The following is a 12,143-nucleotide window of genomic DNA, read 5'->3' as shown; positions in this document are numbered from 1 at the left end:
GAGTTAATATTTCTGAATTACCTGTATAGAGTAAACATTTAGTAATTAACCGGGTATAACGAGCATTTATTAATGACCTGGGTATAGCGAATGATCAATAATTGCTAGAGATCATTGTTTAACCTTTCAACTAATTATATTACATAGTAACGGAAGCTCAACATCAGATATATAAATAATTGTAAATAACAACATTTAATTTCAGGTTCTAAAGTTAATTGAAGGAAAACGCAGAAATTGTTGGTGTCCCAACAAGATGAAGTTTACGCTGTATTTGGTGACAACTACGATGAGTTGTGGCAGCACTATCTACCCCCGTGGCAGCACTATCTACGCCCGTGGCAGCACTATCTACGCTCGTGGCAGCACTATCTACGCTCGTGGCAGCACTATCTACGCCCGTGGCAGCACTATCTACGCCCGTAGTAGCACTATCTACGCTCGTGGCAGCACTATCTACGCCCGTGACAGCACTATCTATGCCCGTGGCAGTACTACCTACGCCCGTGGTAGCACTATCTACGCCCGTGGCAGTACTATCTACGCCCGTGGTAGCACTATCTGCGCTCGTGGCAGCACTATCTACGCCCGTGGCAGCACTATCTACGCCTGTGGCAGCACTATCTACTCCCGTGGCAGCACTATCTACGCCCGTGGCAGCACTATCTACTTCCGTGGCAGCACTATCTACGCCCGTGGCAGCACTATCTACGCCCGTGACAGCAGTATCTATGCCCGTGGCAGCACTATCTACGCCCATGGCAGCACTATCTACTCCCGTGGCAGCACTATCTACGCCCGTGGCAGCACTATCTACTCCCGTGGCAGCACTATCTACGCCCGTGGCAGCACTATCTACTCCCGTGGCAGCACTATCTACGCCCGTGGCAGCACTATCTACGCCCGTGGCAGCACTATCTATGCCCGTGGCAGCACTATCTACGCCCGTGGCAGCACTATCTACGCCCGTGGCAGCACTATCTATGCCCGTGGCAGCACTAACTACGCCCGTGGCAGCACTATCTATGCCCGTGGCAGCACTAACTATGCCCGTGGCAGCACTATCTATGCCCGTGGCAGCACTATCTACGCCCGTGGCAGTTGTAGTCGTGTCCACAGCTAAGAATCTTTGTACTGTAATTGACTGACATTTGTTGCAACAGATTTGATGTGCTTCAATTACCTCTGAAATAAAAATTACTTAGTAAATAATTATAATTATGGTTATTTTTGTGTGTGATGAATAATTGTTTTTGGAAGGTACCAATAACTTTAAGGAAACACATTTCCCAACAGTATCTTTCTGAAGTCTCAGTTTTCTCTTACTCTGTGGCGGGTTTTTTTCAGATTAGTAATAACATTTGTTGTTTAGCTGTAGCACGAAGGAGGGCTGCGAGAGGGTCCTGCTGGTGGATGTACTACACATTTAACGAGGAAAGAATTAGAAAGTATGCTCCAGGGCTTTACTAATACCAGTGTCGTGAAATTGTTCAGCATATTTCATTTTACTGTTTTTTTCCCCGGTAGTGAAGCTGGAATGGGTATTGGGTGGTGGTAAGCAGAGAGAGAGAGAGAGACACGGGGGCATGGCTTAATATATTGCATGTTGTATGCCGAGTGATGTGCAGGACGTTCGCCAGACAACCTATTCTCTCGAGTTGTAACTTACTAACTCCACCGTCCTAAGCTTACCAGGAACACACGACCCATCCCACCCACCTCACCATAGAACCCGTTGATTTTGGCGAGTCGCTACTTTGTACAGTATATAGCATTTGTTGACGAAGCACACACACTAGAAAGTGAAGGGACGACGACATTTCGGTCCGTCCTGGACCATTCTCAATTCGGTTGTGAGAATTCGGTCCAGGACGGACCGAAATGTTGTCGTCCCTTCACTTGCTAGTGTGTGGTTTGGTCAACATATTTCAGCCACGTTATTGTGACTCCTCGTCGGCAAGTGGCATTTGTCACGTTGGTTAATATAACGTTCCATATCGTCGTATTAGTTGAGAGGACAGGCTGCTCCGTTACACCACTGGTAGCTATGTAACCATCAGGTTTGATAAGTAGAGTAAAAAGGAGTCATCAGGTGTTAGTTTTTTACAGCTCTTTTAATATGCACCATTACCTAGCTTTACTATTCACCAGATAACGTGGTAAATGTTCCTATATTCCTCGTACCACCTGCTAATTGGCAAATTTTGAACTTGTCTCGTGGGGTTCCTCGAGCTTTTTTTTCCCAAAAATTTTAGTATTTAGACGCAGCCTGAAAAGCTACGTATTGACGTTGTGAGATTACCATACTATCCTTAATATATTTAATGAGCTATGCAGTCTCTGTCAATCTCCTAAGAATCAGAGCCAGGTGGTGCTTGATGCTGTGGTGTGCTATTCACAGTTAGATTGTTCCATTAACCAGCAGAGCTCAACGAACAAGTAAACGCCTATTTTTTTTATTTGTTTGCCAAATCTACGATTCCCGAGTCAAGTGTTGATAATATGAGACGGGGCATCAACTTTTGACCAGGACATTGGAATTAATCCAATTCTTGCCCCACCCAGGATTGGTACACGTCTCCCACAAAGGTTACCTGCTGGCATTGGGACAGACAAAGTTGATCATCAAGAATCTCGGCCACATGTAATACCGGATCATTGTCTTCTCACTGAAGGTAACAGCACACGTAAAGTGGAAATGATTCACGAACATTCGTCCATAATCGAACAAACAATAATAATAACTATAAGCCTTTCATATTGCTGATATATATATATATATATATATATATATATATATATATATATATATATATATATATATATATATATATATATATATATATATATATATATATATATATATATATATATATTATACCTGTTATCACTGTTGATATTCACACCTCCACCTCTCAGAGGTAGAGGTGTACTCGCACTAATATTATGATTTCTTACACAAAAGAATTTTAATAAATAAACAAATCCACAAGGCCGTGATGAGGGTTCGAACCTACGCACGGGATGTTCCCTGATGCGCCTTAGTCAACTGTGCCACAACATGGTAAAAGACTTAATAAATATACCCAACATGTTGTCATTTCCTTACACTCAAGTTGGCCGCATCAGCAAGCACCATCTTCCTCCTCTAATTAGTTACTGCGTTCTCTTGATTTCCCATAACGTATAAAATAAAGAGTACCAAAACGCATGAACCCAAGCCACTCACCTAACCTAAACAACCAACGTATAGAAAATATGAATATATGTGATCCGGTAAGATAACAACCTGTCCTCTTAAAAATAACGTCGCTTTTGGCCGTTTGCCCGTATGGCCGAAAGTGGACGTAATTTGAAAATAAAAAAAAAATGAAAAAAATTTTGGGATTTATTTTTCAACAAGTCAAGGGTCCTCTGGTAGGTTAGGTGGGCAGGAAATTCTCACAAAGTTTCAAAACGTTATGAAAAACTTTAAATGAATGTTTGCTCTTCTAACCTGTCCGAATAAGCCGGGTGACTCAAACAGAAAACGGGACAGTACATCACTTTTGTGAGTCGATTTCGTTTCAAATGACGTCCACTTTTGGTCATAGCGCGCATACGAGCGAAAAGCGATGTTATTTTTAAGAGAACGAGTTGCAAGCACTCCTTATTTTGTATATAAGGGATCATAGCGTATAGAATGAGGCACATTAGGATGGTTTAAACTAGTACCATTGACGCCGGAATCATTATTTAATTGATTGAATGATTAATAATAAATCCTGTTGTCGGGATGCCTGACGCTTTATAGGCCTAGTTACCCCACTAGGCCAACTACTGACCTTTCACAGAATGCCACCCACAACAGTTGCCTATCTTCCGGGTATCTATTTACTCTAAATTGAACAGATGTATTGGATGAAAGGAAACGTGACAAATCATTTGTGTCCTGCCCTGGGATTGAGACGGGCGCCTCCATTGTGAGTCAAGGACGGAGACCACTGCGCTAGAGGAAGGTATAATGGGTTTTCCCAATTCAAATATTGATGATTATATAATACATTCTTGCAGTGTATATTTGGAGGACGCACGACCCCAGCTGCGTACACGTGGATGACGCACGACCCCAGCTGCGTACACGTGGATGACGCACGACCCCAGCTGCGTACACGTGGAGGACGCACGACCCCAGCTGCGTACACGTGGATGACGCACGACCCCAGCTGCGTACACGTGGATGACGCACGACCCCAGCTGCGTACACGTGGATGACGCACGACCCCAGCTGCGTACACGTGGAGGCCGCACGACCCCAGCTGCGTACACGTGGAGGACGCACGACCCCAGCTGCGTACACGTGGATGACGCACGACCCCAGCTGCGTACACGTGGATGACGCACGACCCCAGCTGCGTACACGTGGAGGCCGCACGACCCCAGCTGCGTACACGTGGAGGACGCACGACCCCAGCTGCGTACACGTGGAGGACGCACGACCCCTGCTGCGTACACGTGGAGGACGCACGATCCCAGCTGTGTACACGTGGATGACGCACGATCCCAGCTGCGTACACGTGGATGACGCACGATCCCAGCTGCGTACACGTGGAGGACGCACGATCCCAGCTGCGTACACGTGGATGACGCACGACCCCAGCTGCGTACACGTGGAGGACGCACGATCCCAGCTGCGTACACGTGGATGACGCACGACCCCAGCTGCGTACACGTGGAGGACGCACGACCCCAGCTGCGTACAAGTGGAGGACGCACGACCCCAGGTGCGTACACGTGGAGGACGCACGACCCCAGCTGCGTACACGTGGATAACGCACGATCCCTGCTGCGTACACGTGGAGGATGTACATCCCCGAAAGTGTACACGGCAAGGTCACACATTCACAGCTGCGTACACGTAAAACGACCCCCCCCCCCCCCACCTTCCCGAGGCGGGTCCCACGAACGGTACACCCCCCCCCCCCCCCTTCCCCTTCCCGGTGGCGTACTCACGGAAGACACACATTCTCGGTAGCGTACACACTAAAGTCACACCCCCCCCAGCTACGCACACAACACACACACACACACACACACACACACACACACACACACACACACACACACACACACACACACACACACACACACACACACACACACACACACACACACACATATTAATAACACATATTAAAAAAAAAAAAAAAAAAAAGTAGTTAGTAAACAGTTGATTGACAGTTGAGAGGCGGGCCGAAAGAGCAAAGCTCAACCCCCGCAAAAGCACAACTAGTAAACACACACACACACACACACACACACACACACACACACACACACACACACACACACACACACACACACACACACACACACACACACACACACACACACACACACACACACACACACACACACACACACACACACACACACACACACACACACACACATGACGCAGGCAAAATAACTAAGAAAAATGAAACAAAGTTGGTTATCCCTCGTTTGCTGGCACAATCGCCACGATATCATCTGGTCGTGGGGCATTATATGTAAATTGAGAGCCTGAAGGTCAAAGGGTTAAATATACCACCGGAGACCCCTCCAAACATAAATTTTCACGTAAGTTGTTATTACAGTAAGTGTGTGAGGTGGCTGTAAGTAGCAGGGGGGGGGGGGGGGACTCTGTGGATATTTCCCCCTTACTTTGTGTCCCCTTAGTTCACAACCTTCCCTTGATAGTATACTGGACCTGTGCCCAATATTCACTATGTAAAGGGAACACTTAAGTAATATTTGGGATTTAATTATAGCATGTCCTTGTAAAAGTGCCTTAATCGTCAACTGTGGTTTGAGTGTTCAATAATTAACTTTATACTGTAATAGCCCTTTTACTGTGTCAAAGAAATAAGACAAGTTTTCCTGAATTCATATATTTTTCGATTTTTTTTTCTTATGAAATGATAAAGCTATTCATTTCATTGTGTATGAGTTAGGTTCTTTTAATTTTAGTTAGAACTAATGTTGATATATGACCGAACCTAACAAACCCTACCTAACCTAACCTAACCTATCATTACCAAAAGCTAACAAAGCAAAGTCAATAATTTATGTTCCTAACATAATATTATAATAATATTTCAAATAAACCAATTGGAAAGAATAATTTTAAAATAAAGAAAATCACTCGGCCTACTAGGCAAATCGGACCCAGGGCCGAGAAGTGCGTTCTGGCTACTAGATACGACATACACACACACACACACACACACACACACACACACACACACACACACACACACACACACATATATATATATATATATATATATATATATATATATATATGTATATATATATATATATATGTATATATATATATATATATATATGTATATATATATATATATGTATATATATATATATATATATATATATATATATATATATATATATATATATATATATATATATATATATATATATATATATATATATATATATATATATATATATTCTTTACTCCAGGGCTATGGGTTCCCTTCATTTAGCCTGTGGTGGGACTTTCTACATTAACGATAAATATTCTTCACATGCCAATGAGGATATGAGTTGTATAGCAAACCAGATTTTAGCTATGGCTTGTCCCTGTTATAATCTCCATATATTAGCATTTTCTAATCTAACGTTTGTGGGTTCCGCGAGAAAACGCCTCGTAATATGTTAATAATATATATTATTAGGAACAACAACAAAATCTGTCAAACTACAGTACTGAAACCCTCTTCAGAACAAGAGAAACTGAAACAAGAGCGCTGAATAAATACATTATACCGCTGGAATATTGAAAAGGAAATATGTGTCGCCCGAACCCATTAAAAAAGTTCTGGGACGAGATACCATCAAGCGGAGTATATCACCCAACAGAGCTGCTGTGCTCTACGTCAAAGCCGCTATGACAACGTAAGTCCTAACACTGTGGCAAAATGGTATTAACTCCTCATTCCAAACGGTATGGCAATGTAACATTATATTCACATTCTTAACACTCTGGCAATACAATATTGCATTCGTATTCTTAACAAACCTCACCCTAATATACCCAATCATTATGTCAATACAACATTACCTCCACATTACTAACAGTATGGCAGTATTATCCTCATCCTCCCTACAGTCTGGCTATATAGAATTACCTTCCCATTTGGCGAGTGTTTTTTTCAGTTGAACATACCAGAAGTGCAATTACGAGAGAACAGATGTTGCAATATAAGCAACAATGGAAATGGAACATATGACGAAAATGATGTTATCTTATCCGTCACCTGCATAGTAAGTATTGACAACTGTCGCTTGGGGAGAACATAATAAGAGAAAATATGTATGATATTACTTATTTTAGTAAAGGAAAAAAAGACTTGTTATTGAGCGTCAACGATAACAGATAAAAGTCAGTGATAATGATGAATATAGTTATGTGACTAAAACGTTATCGTGAATGACAGTTATATTATTCGTTACAATTGCTTAAAATCTAATTACAATTGCAAATTACATTTGCATTATCATAATATTGATAATGAATTTATAACAAAATAATTAATATCATTATAAGTGAGGTATGGAGAACTATACCAGTTATAGCAAAACTTACATAACTGCTTAGCTGACCTTACCAAGTTTCATTTAAGGATGGCAATTCATACTCAGCTATACACCATATACAACCCTACAAGTTGAGACGAAACCTAACCTCAAGCGCTGACACCCTTTCTCAATGACACACACACACTCCATGTTGACACCCTACACAATGGCACAGACATTATGCTGACACCCAATGCCATGCTATGCTGACACCCTACACAATGCCACACATTCCATGCTGACCTCCTGAGCAATGTCACTTACTCCATCTTGATACACAGCTCATTACTACACATTTTTTTTTTCATATTGACAATGTTTTTTAAACAAACTCCCTCCCCACCCCTCTTATCCCCCCTCTCATCTTTTTCTCACTCATCCATCTCTTCCTCGCATTCTTTCTCTTCTTCATCTGAACTCTGTATAGTATCACCCTGTCAACGCCCCCCTCTCTCTCTCTCTCTCTCTCTCTCTCTCTCTCGCTCTCACTCTCTCTCTCTCTCTCTCTCTCTCTCTCTCTCTCTCTCTCTCTCTCTCTCTCTCTCTCTCTCTCTCTCTCTCTCTCTCTCTCTCTCTCTCTCTCTCTCTCACACTCTCTCTCTCTCTCTCTCTCTCTCTCTCTCTCTCTCTCTCTCTCTCTCTCTCTCTCTCTCTCTCTCTCTCTCTCTCTCTCTCTCTCTCTCTCTCTCTCTCTCTCTCTCTCTATATATATATATATATATATATATATATATATATATATATATATGTCGTACCTAGTAGTCGACACGCCAATAAGTGCGTTCTGGCTACTAGGTACGACATATATATATATATATAAGCCAACAAGCAATGTTGCCAGCCTAATCCTGCCTTCCTGCATCTTACAAGGACTCACATTTACCATGTAATGACCCACACTAAACTTCCCCTGACAAACACCTTAAGCCATTTCCTTAAGTTTTATTACAAGATTGATGTCCTCTGGGTTAACCTGACCTCTGACGTGTTCCTATTTTTCTCACCTTTTGTTTTTTTTCCCCTCCTCTTTCTTGGTAGGAGCAAGGTTCTTCTAAATCTTTTCTCACTTTCTGATTTCTCTTTACCAGTCCTTACTAAACCTGGACTGGTGGGGCTAGAGTGCTTCTAGGTTAGGACTGGGGTGAGGGATAGTGCTACCGACTATTGTCATGGGATAGGGATGAGAGATGTAGTGTTTGGGAGTATTTAATGGGTTAAAACGCTGTGGACTAATACTGGGGGGGAAGCTTTAAGGTTTGGGCTGGTAATGGAAGCTTTATAGATCCTGTTCACACACTTATGTATTCATTGTATGTGTACGTACATGTATACACTGTATGTATATGTACATATAAACACTGTATAAGCACGTACATGTATACATTATATGTGTACACACACTCAAGTATACTCTGTATATGTACACACACATGTATACACTGTGTGTAAACACAGGTTAAACACTTTATATACACCGGAAGCATGTATCTATTACGCATGTACACTGGAAGCTTTGGCAATACGTCTTGAAGGTAGCTGAAGGCTGCCGACCCCTTATCTAGAGGTGCAACACATTGTTTCTAAAGTCGGGAGCCCTCAGGCCCCTCCAACACGTCTTTCCTAAGCTGTCTGAGGTCAAAGCAAAGTTGGAGAGGGGACAGGAAGGTAGATATCAACAAAACGGGCCAAACCATTGCGACTATGTAGGGAAATATATTATACTTTCTACTATCCAAAGATTCTCTCCATTTTCTATAATTTGGGCTCATTCAGAAAATATAATTTGTTCTACGAGAATAAAACAAGGATCTCGTTGTTTATTATTCTTCATTGGTTATATTAATTAAGCATCTGGTCTCCCAGTGTCTCTCTTCGCTAATGGTTATACTAGGTATATTTTTCATTTCCTACACCATACCCGTATTTCTCTCTCCTATCGTTCTTTACCTCTCTCTCCCCTCTATATCCTCTCACTGCTATTTTTTCACGTGTTTTCTCTCCCATCTCTTTCCCATACTATTATCTTTTAATTCCTCTTTCCGTTTAATTTATTTATTTGTTATCACATATCCAGCTTGATTTATTTATTAATAGTTTCCCTTGTATAAATAATCTCATTCATGTAAGAACAACTCCCCAGGACGCCCGTTGATTTAATTCTCTAAGAAAACTAATATAAGTTGTTATTGCTTAATGAGAATACCGATGAAAGCTAGTGATTCAATCCCCGGGTATAATAGTTCGATTTGTTGGTGACAGGAAGCCTGTGCATGTATAAATATATACTTTAAGCTTATTTTGAGGTCATCCACATCATTCCCCCAGATAAAACTGCTGACCTTCCCCGACTCCCTTGTACCTCTTTATTAATTGGTGAGTAAAAAGCATTAGGTGAAAGGAAGCGTTTCCAACTGTTTCTGTCCTGCCCGGGAATATAACCTGGGATCCCCCTCAATGTGAATCGAAAGCGAAGCTAGCAGATCTGAAAGTTAAGCAAGTAAGTAATTTACAATGAATGCTGAGCGTTCGGAGAGGTGACAGACAGTCGGTACGCGACAATAACAAGAGCTGTTAGACAATCCCACAATCCCAGGAGGCACAATCCCACAATCCCTGACTGCACCAAGGCATCGAATCAGTTCTTCACCACAAGCTCGGTGAGAGTCTTTGGATCTCCATGTCATTGATAGTCTTCGAATCAGCAGGTCATTGATAGTCTTCGAATCAGCAGGTCATTGATAGGCTCTGACTCTCCAGGTCAATGATAGGCTCTGACTCTCCAGGTCAATAATAGTCTTCGAGTCTGCAGGTCATTGATAGTCTTTGGATCTCCAGGTCGCCGAACCGGTCCCTGGTACACCAGGCCATCAAGTTATTTCATGAAGCACCATGTCGTCGAGCCTGTTCTTCAAGCACAACGTCATCAAACTTGTTCTTGGGAACAACGTCATCAATCTGGTTCTGAAGCAGTAGGTCGTCGAGCCAGTCGTTGATTCACCTGTCCATCGAACTAGTTCTTGAAATTCAACTCGTCCTGCAGATATGTTCGTCAAAGCGGCGGCCGACCCCAAAGAAGCATTCATCAATTTTAACCTGTTGTGTATTCAAATCAGTTTTTTTCTTCTTCAGTATATCTAATATTATTATATATTATCTAATATTATTATATATTGCAATAAAGGGTAAAGATATGCCTAGACTATCGTAGGTTAGGTTTGGCGTTTACGTTCTGTTGGCACTTATATGTACTTGGAGTACGTGAAGGAAACATTCACAGCGTTGCGATTCGAACAGAGAACGTGAGCGAAGCACTGCTCGAGAAATGTTCGGAGGTCATCAGTTATGAGTCGTGTGTAACCCAGCCCGTCCTCGTGAACAATGGTCGAATGCTCTACCCCATCATGAAAACAAAAGGGGTGCATGGTTCACGAGGCATAAGTCAAATATTGGCTACAAAAACTCTCCATAAGTCAGTATTTGGACTTCAACTCGTCCTCTAACGTATAAGTCAAATGCTGACTTAATTTTTACTGGGTAAGTACCGTTTTTTACTTATTCAGCAGACAACCAACTGACAGGATGAATTTTCCATACAGTACAATAACAAACTTTATTTTTCTGAAATAAGTATTGTGTGTTTTTGTATAGTTAGATCCAGGTTAGGTTAGGTTAGGTTAGGTTAGGTAAGGTGTTTTGGTTGCATTGATTTAAGGAGTGTTTACACTACAGGGTAAAGGTGAATGAAGAACGTTTCGAGTATAGCCTAGCCCAACGACTTGGGCTGGACGGTAGAGCGACGGTCTCGCTTCATGCAGGTCCTCGTTCAATCCCCGACCGTCCAAGTGTTTGGGCACCGTTCCATCCAAAATCATTATCCTGACCCATTCCAAACGCTGTATAGTCCTAATGGCTTGGCGCTTTCCCCCCTAATAACTCCCTCCCATGAGTATAGCATCGAACATGGCAAGGTGGACTATAAGAAGCACATCCCATCGTCAAAACAATGGGCTAAGAGGTTCACAAAGTTTAATTAGAAAACTTAATATAAAAACTTTACATAACTAATCCGTTCTCGACTCAAGTCCATTCCATTCAGCGGTCGACCCCACAGACGCATTCATAAAATATTACATGCTGTTCATTTGAAACGGAAATTTTCTCAAATATAAATTAATATTATAATAGATTAGCATATTATGCATATATATATAGGTATAGGTTAGGTTAGGTGTTTAGGTTCTGTTGGCGTTTATTTGTATTTGTAGTACGTGGGTGAAGCATTTACAGCGTTGTGGTTCGAACAAAATTCGTCAGTGAAGCACTTGTTCCGGAAGTGTTGGAACGAAATCAGTTGTGAGTCGTGTGTAAAACGTTTTTCGACTCATAAACCAGGGGGTTTAGCGGGTGCATGGAATCACTTTTGTTTGAGGACGGACTGCGGTAGGAACATGGGTTGTAATACTCGTTAACCCCCCCCCCAACCCCCCAAACTACCTGTTTACGAGCCTGTTTACGAA

The 12,143-nt window shown here is 42.2% G+C and overlaps 1 protein-coding gene across 1 annotated transcript; it reads right to left on the bottom strand.

Annotated features, from left to right (window-relative positions):
- Positions 1–214: 214 nt before the first annotated feature.
- On the bottom strand, positions 215–4,850 carry LOC123750773 (mucin-21-like). Its single transcript, XM_069300423.1, has 2 exons — positions 4,044–4,850; positions 215–1,183 (listed from the first exon to the last, which is right to left on the bottom strand). Exons 1-2 carry the CDS (start codon positions 4,848–4,850, stop codon positions 215–217), a joined length of 1,776 nt encoding a protein of 591 aa, XP_069156524.1.
- Positions 4,851–12,143: the final 7,293 nt, after the last annotated feature.

This window comes from Procambarus clarkii, chromosome 44 (assembly GCF_040958095.1).
Source record: "Procambarus clarkii isolate CNS0578487 chromosome 44, FALCON_Pclarkii_2.0, whole genome shotgun sequence".
Classification (NCBI taxonomy): domain Eukaryota; kingdom Metazoa; phylum Arthropoda; class Malacostraca; order Decapoda; family Cambaridae; genus Procambarus; species Procambarus clarkii.
This window is presented reverse-complemented; position numbering and strand designations above follow the sequence as displayed.